The 14,085-nt window shown below is 40.3% G+C and overlaps 1 protein-coding gene across 1 annotated transcript in view; it reads right to left on the reverse strand.

Annotated features, from left to right (window-relative positions):
• The window catches only part of CUBN (cubilin), a 133,570-nt gene that overhangs the window by 72,708 nt on the left and 46,777 nt on the right, over positions 1 to 14,085 (reverse strand). Inside the window, exon 28 of the mRNA XM_090142141.1 lies at positions 7,107 to 7,266. Coding sequence (XP_089998267.1) covers positions 7,107 to 7,266 — 160 coding nt within the window. The remainder of the gene's footprint in view (positions 1 to 7,106; positions 7,267 to 14,085) is intronic.

A 14,085-nucleotide genomic window follows, 5' to 3' on the forward strand; every position in this document is an offset into this window, starting at 1 on the left:
GAATTTTAAGACTCCTCTAATCTCTACAAAGTCCATAAATAATTTGCTGCTTGAACAAAGTGTTATCATTGTCCATTGTCCTGATTGCTCTCCTTAACACTTTTTTTTTTTTTTCCCGCTTCAGGAAGCTATAAATGAAGATCTTAAATTAAATACAAATATGTTTCTCAGCACCTCCTGTGATAAAAATCACAGTTGTTAAAGGTGGCCCTGGCAGCATTTGCTACCACCTCTAACAAGGGAGTCTTCTAGTTCCTCACTAAAAACTCGAGTTTGGCTCTTCCACTGTTAGCTCTGATGCTTTCTAGGACTGCAAAATACAATCTATGAGAGGAAAAAGCAGTACTTCCGAAAGAAAGGAACACATTAGGAGGCTGTTTTAAACAAAAGGGCCACCTAACTAACCACAGATATGTGGAAGATGTTTTCAGGCATGTCAGCTGCATAACATAGATCCAGTACAAATGGGAAAACTGCCTTTTAAACATCTGCAATTGAGCAATGGTTATCTACAGGCCTGTACACGGCTGAGGGTGACCCCATAGGATAGCTTTTTTTCCCCATCTTTCTGCACGCGATGTTTATAACTCTGACTGGTTGTTTTCTTTTACAACTGGGGTAAAAAAGGGTACGGCGAGAGTCCTACAATTGCAGCATGAGCTACTGTCCTCCCTCAGCAGCAGGAGCAAACTGCAAAGCACTGAGCAGGCTGCCATCCACTTTGGGAAGCAGAAGGGTTTCCCAGCAAGCAGGCTGGATGGCTGGGCTGCCCAGGGGTGGGGATGGGCAGGAGGGGACTTTCAGTGAGCAAGAACAAAGCCAGTTGCTATTTATCAGCCTGAAAAAGCTGGGAATGTTTTAGAACTAAACAGGCAGTTATGACTCAGCTTCTCCTACTAAGAGTTTCCTGATAGCCACAAAGACGTGTTTTTTATTTAAGCCTAAAATGTCAGAGGAGTGAAAACTGGTGTGCTGCTGTTTGAGGCACAGACCGTTCTTTTTCTGCAACCTTGCAGGTAGCATTCAGATTAGTCATGCTCCCTCTCCAGAGGGGTTTATACTCGCTCTGAACTCAATCGATATTCTATGGATGAAACAAGTGAAGCACATGAATAAGAATGTCAAATTGTTGTCAATGTGCCATTTCTTTTCTTTCAACTACTAGCGTTCCCAGAAAAGGCTTTCTTTTTAAGTGCTCCAGGAAAGCAGAGGTCAGTTGAGTCATTTCTTATAATGAACATGCAGAACTCACGTTGCCAACCTTATTGTTTGCAAACAAATCAGAAATTGCTTGAGCTTATGCCCAAATATTTGTTGAATAACACCTGAAAAAAAGGACTCACTGCTTTTTGCAAACATCTGAACTTCACACCTAAGCTATGCTGACTGACCTGCATATGACAGCAGAAACCTCTGCACCAGAGCAAAAATGTAATACCAGAATTCTCTGGTCAAGTGGCAAAAAACCTATACATTATGTTTCTGCTCTTACATGGATAAGAATCAGTTCCCTTGTGCTTCTGGATAAGAATCAGTTCCCTTGTGCTTTTTTTGGAAATATAGATGCTTGCTGATTTTTTTTTTTTATGTCAGGGATTGATATTTTTTTAAAAAATGTATTTGAAATTCGATACCTGCTTTATTCAGTCTCTTTCCATTTTCATTGGTCACAAAGTTCTCATAGCATTCTCTCTTTCTTTGACTTGATCAAAGATACAAGCAACTATGGAAATATAAACTATCAGTACATATTTGTGTATTCCCTGCCTTGAGATGCTTATTTTATACTCTGAAATCTGACAGCTCAAATTATCAGATAAGATATCAAACAAATTATATTAATTTGAATGGTTTCAGGTCAAATAAATACGTGTGAGGATAAGCATATGCACATACATTTACACACGTATATAAATACAAATGCATATATTCCAGGATTATGCATTTAAGAGCTCATTCCATCATTGGCATCACCGGTGAATGAACACGAACCTTCTCCCACTATTTATATCTGTCTGCAAACGTCAGATTACATTTTGCTTCTATTCAAATAAAGGGAGTTTTTGTTGTATATGGCAACAAAGGAATAAACAATTTGGTGCTTAGAGATAAACAAAAATGAGAAGGCAGAACCTCTAAATTGCCTCATAACTTCAGATCTCAGTGAAACATACTTAAAAGTTTTTCACAGCACAGAAATGCATGATCTTGCTGTGTCTGGACAGCTATATGGACAGCTGCACTGTGGAAAACTTTCTTGCAGCTGAACTGCATGTGGCATATGCTCAGTTTGTGCAGCTTTCCTTGTGGTCATTTTGGAAAATTCTGCCTCGCAGTTAGACTTTAAAAAAGTGTGTGGGGGAATGTTTTAGCAGTGGAAAGGTCTTGGAATTTCCTTGAAAAATGCTTAAAACAGCTACCTAACCTGGTAGTTAGTTGCTAGGACATCGGGCAACAAACAGAAAGCTCAGGAAACATGTATTTGCTGGTTTTGCTTTCCTCTGGCTAAAATCTTAGCAGTCGTTGAACATTGTGCAAGAGATAATTTATAGATGGCTTTCTGTATTACTGCCTGTTTGGTTAGCAGATGGTGTTCATTAACCAAAGAAGAATCCCAATTCTCATAAATAATTATAGCTGAATACAGAAGTAGTAATCTGTGGAAACCTCTATTATTCACAAGGTTTTCTGATTTATTCATGGCTGTGTTTTAGCCACACTCTAGAACAGTCCCTCCCATAAAGCTTAAAGTAAACTGGCACTGTGCCTTTAAAATCAGTTAGGGAAATGAAAGGTTTCAGGATTGTTCCATTTGCTGTGCTCATACTGAAGTGTTTCAGTAAATGTTAACTGACTCTAGCTGCAAGGAGCATTTAGTACGAACTACTATTACAGTAGTCCACTCTACTCTAATACTTGTATGAAGTATAACTTGCACTTGATTCTGAAACCTTTTGCTCTCTTGAGCAGATTTATTTTATAGAATATTATCCAATGGAGCAGCTAGGATAATGTTTTTCATGGGGGCTTATGCTGGCAAGTAAAAATTCAAATGAGAAAAAGTTTTGGTTTGTTTTCTCCTTCCTAATTTGTTAATTATTTATATCATTTTCACTAGTATTTTTTTTTTTAATCAGTCTCCTGAATTCTAATATTTTCTTCTACATGTTCCAATCTGAGATCATTAAGATATTGGATAAAGAAAAAATCTGGAGACCCAGAGACTTATAATACACTTTTAAGCATTTAAACAGGAGCTTGGAATCTCCCAAGATGCTGAATGGTCACAGTTTCTGTAGCAGCCGCCAGTGCTCAATGTTCCAAAAAGAAGTCAATTTTCTAGCTTTCAGACAATGATGGAACAGTTTAGCAACATGCATTTAGAAAAAAGAATGGCTTTTATTATTATTATTATATATTAGTCAGAGGGGGTGGGGTCAGCTTGTTCAAGAAACAAAAATTAATTCCTCAATGTCTTTTAGAGAATATGTCAATGTTTCTAATAGCCAGACTGTGACACAAAAAGCCAGCTGAACACAGCACACCTATAATTCGAAACAACTGTTCAAGTCATGATAAGATCAGACCCTTTGAATCTCAGATCTGAAGTGATATGAAAAGACACTGAAAAGGAAAGACACTGAAAAGGAAAAGCCATTTCTGAAAACTGAACTATTGCTCATTTTCCAAGGCTGCATAAGGAATCAAAAACAGAGTGAGAATTCATGCTTAGGAAATCTGGGCATCAGCTCCATCAGCAATGCAATATTCTCTCCAACAATCCTAATGGATGTCTGCCTTCTGCATCTTAATCTAATATCTGTTTCTGTTGCGCCTCCCTGAAGAGCTTACAAACTATTTCACAATTCGCCTCCATATATACTAAAAAAACAGTCTTTAATTATTGTATTCTTTTTAATAGTTTTCATCTTCCAAAAAATATGGACCCAGTGTAACAAAAACTGCTCTATGAACCAAGTGGGCTTTCTCCATACCCTGTCTATCAGTCATGGCTCCCAAGGGAAATCCAACAGAAAGAAGATGATGGCGAGAGGAAGAAAGCAATACTTTAGAGCTACATTATTCATCTCTCAGCAGTGTGCTTTGCTTCTTTTATAGAGAGGGAATTAATGTGCCACAGAAAACAGAATAGCAAACAAATTTTGACTATACTGAGAAGAGCCAATTAAATTTATAAGTTTTACTAGCAATGAAGCAGCCTAATAAGCAAGCTTCCAATGAAACACACATATATAAAGCAGCCCTCCTACACATACATTGCTTAATAAGGTAAGTGACGGGTCTAGGAAATATGTGTCTTCTCACATAGTGACAGTTGTCACTGGTGTAATTTTGCACTCAGAGACCTTTGCCCTTCTGGCCTCCTGAACTTTTTTAAGGAAAGCAATTCAACTGGTATGTCATCTTTGCTACATCCAAATTGTTACCAAGAGTTTGTTCTTACACAGAGGGCCAATGTGTCCTCAGATATATTTGCATGTATTAAGCTTCCTGACAAACAGCAGAAGAGGAATGAGCACCTAGCAGATTCAACTTTTCTCTGGTAAATGCAGCTTAATCACTGAAAGGCATTTAGATTAACAGTGTTATTACAGAATCAAAAACACTTTTAAATTCATTTCTTTGCACTATAACTTTGTATGCAAGTTAAAACGATACAAAACACTTTAAAGCATACGTAACAGCATTCCCACAAGATAAATTCTCTCTTTGAGAAAGCCTACAGACTAGGTTTCCTTCAGCAGCCCAAGTCAGCAACTGGAAAGATGCAAATGATTCAGTTCAAAACATTTCAAATTCATGACATACATCTCAGCTTGGGCTCCTCATGGCAGTTCTTGATGCAGTCTTTCAGCTTTCTCAAATCACTTCATAACTCCTAGCAAAGCTACCAGAAGGAATGTCTGAAGTGAACTGTATTAGACCCATGGTGGCAAACCCAACTGCTGCTCTCTTTGATCACCAAAGAATGTGAATGTCGTTGATATATTTCTCATAGATGCTTCACAGCTGCCAGTTAAGGAGCATATGAACAGCCTGGGAAATAGTTTACAGGAGCTTGAACTCTAGAGCATACATTTGTCATTTGAGCAGAAGCAAAACTCTCCTCTTCATATATATATATATATAGCATCTTATTGTCAGGTGAGACGTTAGCAGACCATGTTTAGCTTCTCTTGCAAATCTGCCCTCCAAGAAGGAACCTGAATGCTTCACTATGAAATTCCCAGCTGAAAGCAGCATCTCCTACTGAGTTCCTCTACACTAAGAGACATTATTTGCTGATGATTTTGTACATTTAAAAGACTTTCAGAAGGGAGAAGTGAGCACTGCACCCAGACCACAGCAACATATCTAATTTTATCCAGCTCAAGGCAGCAGTATATACTCTGATAACACAGCCACCAAGGGTAAGAGGGCTACCCATATTTGTGCATGGCACCAATCTAGAAAAAAGGAAGTGCCTACAACACACAGAAAGAGGATGACTGTGGTCATCTGTGGAGGAACTTGCACTCATATTACAATACAGGCTGTCAGGAGTCACAGCTGTGACGTTCAGAGCCAGCAGTGACATTCCCTGGGAGCTAGAGCTATCTGATCCCACACATCCTGCTCTGCTGCTCAGGCACAGCCCCACATTAGCAGCCTGGGCCCTGCACAGCATGCGGTTTTGTGCCCAGGAGCTCAGAGAGGGGCAGTGCTGGCTGACAGAAAAGTGAACGTGTCAGTGCAGAAAGGGAATATGGGAGGTGGGAGAGTCCGGGAAATGATGTGTGGGGGAGGTGGAGGGAAAGCAAAAGAGTGCTTACTACGCAGACAGATTTCGGAAAGCGCTAAGAGCTTTAGAAAAGCAAGTTAACCCAGAACCATGGTTACTGTATGGAGCTGATGTCATCTGGCTCTGTGCATAAAAGCCCCCACTTTTTCTTCTTTTGTGTAGTCCCAGGATGACATCAGCTCGAAGCACAAGAACGTACCTTTGTGCTGCAGCACTTCCCCTGCTGGCTCCTGCCACACATCACATTCCTCCTGCTTATGGCCCTCCATTGCCCAGAAATGCTCCCTGACCCCCACTGAATGCCAAACAGCACTGTCTAGTCAGAGAGTGCTCTGGGAGCCCGGGAGCTCCAATACTCCCTGGCAGCACAGAGGAGCTTCTATTCAAGCAATGTATACATGCCCTACACCTCAGCAACCCACAGTGGGGCCTCTGCAGCCGATTTCGGCTGCATTACAATGCTGTCAAAGTTGAATGGTGTGAACTGATTAGACAGACAGGGTAACTGTGGCTATTTAATTATTTTAGAGGTTGGATCCTCTTTGATGGGATATACAATGGCATATGATTTAATCTTGTTACAGTCCAATATTGCCGTTAAATAAGCAGAGTGAAAAATAACATCTGAAGCCTAATTTACAAAGAAATTGCAAACATAGTTTGCAGTCATACGATCATTAACAGATTGGTTTCTAATTGGCATGCATGCTTGCTATTTAACAAGGCCTGCGACACTCTTTGTGACACGCAAACACAAGAGAGAAAAAAAAACATCCAAAGCACATCCTGGCCAATGTTATTTCATGCAGAGAAAGGAGGGGAGCAGAGTGAAGGGAGGACTGGAAGTGAACACCCTGATCAAAAAAACAGCACCAATAAAGAAAATCAGAGAGAAGTCTGCACTGGAAAAATAAGTCTACAGAAATCAGGCAAACAGAATTGAGTGTTTCCCATTAGAAAGCCCAAGTAGCCTATTAATAAAGTAATATACTCTATTAACAGGAGATATTAAAGGAGATATCTCCTTTTCAGCACTGCACTTTTGCAGATGCTCCTTATCTCTGTGGCTTTTTCTGCAGATGAAAAGTATTCTGCTACTAGCCTGTGATCGTGTGATCTTCAAAGGTGTGCATGTGCAGAAGCATTCACAGGAAAAGTGTTTAAGCAATTATAAGGAAATGGGATGTTTTCAATGCTGTAACAGTTTGTTTCTACTAAGCTGGCAGTGAAGTGGCATAAGCTGGAACTCTCCTGCCCATGAGTGGAAGAAAACACTTCTGCAGAGTAAGCGTGGTTAACTTACCATTAATATGCCACAGCATCTGGAACCCACTTCTAGCTTGCAGTCCATCAGAGTAAAACTCCACATGAAGACTGGTGCCCGTGGTGTTCCCTGCCAGTGGAAGAGACCGTCCACAGAAAGTGCCTATCAGGTTGGACTGTACATCAGGCCCATCATAGAGCTAAAATGAAACAAAGAATACCCAAGTGAGTAAAAAGCAGCTTCTCAGTTCTTAGTGTACAGGATGGCAAAGAAAGTAATGACGCTTCTGACACTAGCCACCCTTACCCAGCAATAGCAGTGATTTGAATGCAACAGTGACTGAAGACAACCACAATATGTTTTAAAACCTGGCTACACAGTGAGCAAAGTAGGAAGGTTTTCCTGCTTCTGTTTTGGTATGTATTGAGGTTACTGGGAAAGAATGAAAAGAAAAAGAGGCAATAACCTGACATTTAAAAAAAGGAAGATGTCCTGGGTCCAATTTGACTATGCATCTAATACTCTCAGTGCCTCCAAACCCTTCAGTGATAACTCATATTATGCCTTTATCTCTTTAATGCACTCAGATGATTTCCCTAGGAAACGATGGAGTATATCAAGCAGTTGGCATCACCAGAGCCTCCTGGAGCAGTAATGAAAAACTGAAAACAAAAAGTAAAGTGAATCCTCAAAAACCTCAAAGTAAACATTACACATACTTGCTTACTGTGTTATGATCATATGCTAGTGTCCTGCTTTGGAGGAGAAGTGGACTGAATCATGATTTCTGAACTTTTGTACCTAGAAACACTACATTTTTTATCTGCAAGTCATGTTGTATGCGACAGCATTTTGTCAGTCAGGGCATTGGCTGATGTAGCCAGCATAAAAGTCTTTGTCCCTCACATAGATGGGAATCTCTCCATCCTACTCTTTAAATATTAGCACTAAAAAAAAATAATTTTTTAAAAAATCCTGTATTTATATCATTTAAATCTTGAAATCTGAAGTTACTCATATACTCACACTTGAACAAAAATACTTAAAACATGTTTTGATAGAGTGGGAGTGGGTGCTGAGTGTCTCATCAGTTGTCTCCAAATGGTTTTAATGGCTCTTTACCATCCTATTGTGTCTTTTTCACGTTCAGTAAATCACTCTGAATATGTATCTTAGTTCTTCACCTAATATTGTAATGCTCAGTGTCATCATTCAGGGAGAAAAATATGTAAGGTTTACATACTTGGTAGAAATTAGACATAACTAAATTGAATTTGACTTATGATATCAGGTTGCCAGTTGTAGTCTACTACAGGTTTACTATTTCTTGTTATGTTACAATGATCCTGGTAGTTTAGAATAACAAACTCTCATGCTTTCTTATCACTTTGCCACAGTTCATCTGATCTTCTGTCTCACAGAAGAGCACATCTTCCTAACACAACCCAGCAAATTACTGACATGGAAAACATGTCTGAACGTTCTCACTGTGGATTTTTTGCATGTTTTCTTTATGAATTTCAACAAAAAAATTTTCTCTGTTCTGAAGCCATCACCATAAAATTCTCCCTACGCAAAGAATCAAACCTATGAACTCAAGGAAGATAGCCAAGCTTCATTTATCTTTGTTTTCTGTTATTCAAACCTCTTCTCTAATTAACCCTATCTCTAATTAAACTAACAACTCTCCTACACTGAATACTGATATCACAGGAGTATGATACTACAGTGAATAGTGATTAACCATGCTAGCTACTAATTTTATACATTTTCTAGCACTCGCACATGGTAATCAGTAATGAAGCCCTCAACTCTTCTGCTCACAACACTGGGCTCATAGAACTGACAGAAACTTTGTTGCTGAGTTCAGACATAGCTGGGAGCCAGAAATCTACTCAAGTGGTTTCAAATCCTTGAGCTGACAGTCAAGTTTGAAAATCTTTTTTTAATAAAAGAAATTGGTTGTAGTTCAGCCAGAAGTTAGGGGCAAGTTGCTGGAATAACTCTACGGTAATATTCCATGGCTTATTTTATGGCTGGTGAACATGAATTTTTTTTTCATTTTCAATCTTCTGATACCATGATATGCCCATGATATGAGAAATATATTGAAACTTGAGAACTGTCACTGGGTGAAATCAGAAAAGCTTTAAAGCTTCTACTTATAGACTGACTGCTGGTAGTTCTCAGAAAGACCTGACTGGATGTGTTAGGGATCAAATACAAAGTTGTCTTAAATATTAGATGGTAAAAAGTTGCATCCATCTGCATTCTTCCCAAATGCAAAGCCTGACAAACAGATGAGCTGTCCCACACCCAGCATTACAGTTACGACCTTCTTCCACACTCAGAGCTTTGCACATTCTTTTATGGCTTAAGTTCTGCAAAATGAAATATAGTCAGATCCAATCAGCTTTCTAATAGTACTAACTTCCTTTGACAGTCTTGTGGTATATACTACTCATATTTCTGTGGCTTCAAGCCATAGAAATCTTACACCAGAAAAACGTGAATGGGGATGAATCAATGTGGAGATCATGAATCCAAGCTCCAAATGAGAAGCAAAAAGACACATATGCAATGATCAGCCGTTAGCATTAGTGGTTCCAACAACAACAACAAAAAAAAAACAACAAACTGATTAAGAGTTATGGACTAAGTCATACCCAGAAACTTTCAAATCAAAAGAAAAATGAGCTTTATGAGCCTCCTGTAACTTTGATTTGTCAAGGAACTGTTATTTTTATAAGACAGTGAACGTCACATTTCTATGTAATTTCCCCTGAAAACAGGCAGTGTTTTTTCAAGTTACAAATAATGGTTTCTATGGCAACCCTTTCACACAGTGCTGCCCCGTGGTCTGGGTTCAACGCGGCATTTCAGAGGAAACATGAGAGCCTGCCCAGCTGTAACTCATTGAGAGGGGCAGAGCCACCACTGCTAGAATTACAGCACTTTTTTCAGGCTGTCTTTCACTTATAAATGAAGGGAACAGCTGTGTGGTTTCACAAAGCATTTTGAACTTCTAAAACCACATTTTGCTCTCACAGAAATATCAGCAAGTGAAACCAAAGCTGAACACAGATCTCATGAGCCATGATTTCTCTCTGCATCTCAGAGGTAGTGTTTCTCATGTAAGGGCCTACCTTGTCAGCTGTGCCACACTGAACCGCTGCGTGTTGAGGGCAATTCTTCCCTCACGCAACACGAGGCACAGCACTCCCTTAATCTGTGCAGGATGGTTGCATTTCAAGGCAGTTTGTTGGCCCCTCCAGCAGCACACTGACTCCAAGAACTGGGGAACGGGCTCCCACCCAGCTGATACTAGGAAGAATTTGCTTGCTTCCTTTCTGTGTGGGTATCTATTTTGTAATTTATTTGCTCAGACCTTCTAGAATCCATCACAAAATCCAAGAGCTTCATAAAGATTTTGGCAGATTATACAGCAAGCAAAATTTGCAAACAATTGCAGCACTGTTTAAGATCCTTAGCATGGCAAAATATGAAAGCTCCCCTTCCCCTGCTCCCTTCATTCAAACAGCTACCCAGCAGCACCAGAGTGCTACATCCACCAGGTCTAGGCAGCACTGAGGTACCTTCAGATGCGTTGTTTGGCATAGGCTCAACAATTGCTATGTGAAGCTCCTTATCAGGCTGCCCAAGAACCAGCGTATAGGCTGACACTGAGTGTGTGGGGGAGGTACTAGATCCCTAAGGGCTGTGCTTTGGAGCTTAAGATCCCTAAGCTGAGCTGTGCTTTGGAGCTGAGCAGCTAGCCTAGGCTGCAGGAAACGCTCAGTGCGGGGAGCTCCCCAAGGAGGCTCCATGGTCACCAGTGGATTATGGCTTTCTGACTTTTAGCCTGGAAGCACGTCATCAACATCAGTAATGATGACCCTAAGGCTACAGCTGCTCACCTCTCTTTGGAGGAGCAAAGCAAAGCAGCAAGCAGCAGGAACTACGTCAGAGGAGTTCACTGCCAGAACTGAAATAAGGGCTCAAGAATAGAGCTTACTGAAAAGTTGAGCTTGTGCTGCATGGAAAAAAGAAAACAAATGGAAGGACAGAAACTCTGAAGACTTCCATTCGGGCATACTCAAAGAGGAGATATTTTGCTAGCCAAAAGCCTCATCAAGCTTGTTTCCTCTTGCAAAGTGAGACTGGCTGGAGCCTTCATAGCAGGTTGTGGGGCTCCATATACTCAGTGTTCCTAATAGAATACTGGCTTTTCTTAGGGTAAAACTTTAAAGTTGTTTTAGATTATTATATTTCTGTCAAAAGGGATAAGGAAAACTTCCAGCGTATTCTACTGTAATAAAAATCTACTCAGTAACATTTCTTAGGCACAAGCCCTAGTCTTGATCCAGAGATGGTGGGCTCAAAGGCAAACTTTCAGTTTCATATGAAGGTATAAGCCATCCTGTTAATGTCAACAGTTCTCAATATTATTGTCAATAATTCTATTACTAACAGGTAATTCTATTATATATTATCAATATTACTATTGCCAGATGTCATTAATTTGTTGCATAATTATGAATAATCGCATCAATTATCCTCTCAGTTGGAGTCTCAATACACACTGCTCGTAGTCTTAAAAGTTTTTGTACAAGAATTAGCTGCAACAGGTCTGGAGAAGACTTTGCAGAATTCAGGAAAGAGGTTTGCATCTGGGATCAGACTGGCATGACTATGACTGTCCCACTGATCACAGGGGCACCCAGACACACACTCAAGGAGATGTTCATTCTAACATCACTTTCCTCTCAGAAGTGGAAAACCTGTCATGGGACTGTTTCAATTGATCTAAATATTACAGGCAGCAATTACGGGTGGCAGCTATTCGTGAATGGGTAGGTTTTTGAGAAGGAAGTTGTGATGACAGCACAACAAATCTGTTTCCAGAAAACAAAATCATGCAAAAAACAGACGATATAATCATTATCCAGAAAGAGATCACCGCTAATTGTTAAGGCAAGAATCAACATGGATAAAAAAAATCCATTTCCATGCAGCACATTCCCTTTGAGAAGAAACAGTGTACAAGCTTGAGAACCTGCAGGCCTGTCAGCCCAAGAAAAAAGGGAAACTAATGCTACAAGATGTGGCACATTGCTCTGGCTTGGCACCACAGAAACAGTTTTCACAGAAACAAAGCCAGCTTACAACTTCCAGTGATGTAATATGTGGGGCCTTCTTATTTCTGAACTAACAGGAGAATGACAGAAGGCTATGTTTGCATTTGCAAACATTGATGAAAAGTGTTCATAATTACCAGTAGAAAAAAAACCCTTCCGAAGAACTCTTTCTAAATAATGTTTTACTATGACTATTTAAGCACGTTTACGTCCTGGATGACCCTTGACAAAACCCCTTGCTCAACTGCAGGCAACTTCCTTGCCTCTGAACAGACACCCTTCTTTCACTCATCAATCATTTTCTTCCATAGTAAAATAGTTTGAAATTATGCTTCAGCAAATGTAATAAGCATACCGGTTAATCTCTTTGGGATTGAACTAACACATGAAAACATATAAACATCTAGTTTTCTGATAGTAAGAGTTGTATCTGAGTCTATGTTTTCTCTCGTGACTTGAGGCTGAAATACACAGAGCCCTTTGAAAATTTCAGGCAGGGTTAAATTTCCACATTGGACTGCAGTGACATTTTTTTGAAAGAAATTATCACCTCTTATACTACTGTTTTTTTTATCTCCTCAGAGGAAACAAGTTTCTAACTGCAGGTAAATCTGCTTATTTCCATCTTTCTAAGAAAGACTGTTTTTATATCATTTGCAGAAATAACTATCTACAACAAGGCTTTGAGTTTCTTATAAGAATGGAAGAAATGTAGGGTGTTTCTTGGGATGAAATTATAAACTTGTTCTACAGATCAGAGAAGGAAGCAATTGCAGTTTGGGAAAAGAATGCCTAGGAAACACCCAGCCACAGCCAAAACCAAGACCTGCACTTTAGACTTCATTTGTTCAGCATGATATTTCAAATCCTAAAGCCTGTGCTAGGCAAGCACCTCATCCCTACTGCCATGTTGGCTGGATGGAGAGGCCCCAGCGAGCTGCAGTTGAGCAGTCCTGCAGCCTCAGTGAGCACACAGAATGATCCAAAACACGGCAGTGCCTTGCTGACTCTGAGCTGCTGAGGGTCAGTGCCCATGTTGCAATGGGACTACAAACGCCTGGTCACAAGGCTATGGCTATTTTGATACTATGTCTGCTTTCCTCAATGGCTTAGAAGCCAGGAAGGTTCCCCTGCAGTGAGAAGTCACCCATGGTGGAGGGAGTGGGACTGCTACAGAGCTTGGGACATTGAAAAGCCCAGGTGGGTCAGGGCAGTATGATCCTCACATGCTTTGCTAACCTACATGAATCAAACTACCAGCACATGCAGCAGCACCATGCTGACACAGCCAGAGGGAGAGACCCTCTCTGGGAATCCCCATTTCAGAAAATCTGCATCATGTGTAACTCTGGCAATGGAGAAAAGTTGCAAATGAAGATGCAGAAAAAGAGAAATGCTCCTTCCTATTATACTTTCAAAAAAAAAAAAAAAAACCACCAACAACAAAACACAAAACACCTGCTTATGGGAACAGCAGTAAGAAAAGGGAGAAGACCTTCCCCAGAGTCTGGTAGGTTTTTTCCTTGCTTGTCTAGGTGCTTCCAGTGGTGAGGCAAAGCTTTGACCAGGCCAGGTAGGGTTTCTTCTGCCACCATGTCACTTTGTACCATGATGTTTGTATTCATTGGGATAAGCCCCTTCACTGCACTGATAGCCTTACTCACTGGTTTTCTAGCAAAATTTGGAGGACAAGGATCAAACAGAAGAGACAAGAATCCAGCAGCAATGAGTTCCAGATGCCATGTTCCCCAGCAAGGGGCATCAGCTGCATCTGCTAGTATTTCACAGTTACTCTATTGTACAGCACTTCTTACTGAAGTTACAGGCCATGTCACATTGCTCTGAGCTGGCAGGGCGTGGAAAGCAGAGCCCATGAATCT

Source organism: Phasianus colchicus, chromosome 6 (genome assembly GCF_987193195.1).
Source record: "Phasianus colchicus chromosome 6, bPhaCol1.hap1.1, whole genome shotgun sequence".
NCBI lineage: Eukaryota > Metazoa > Chordata > Aves > Galliformes > Phasianidae > Phasianus > Phasianus colchicus.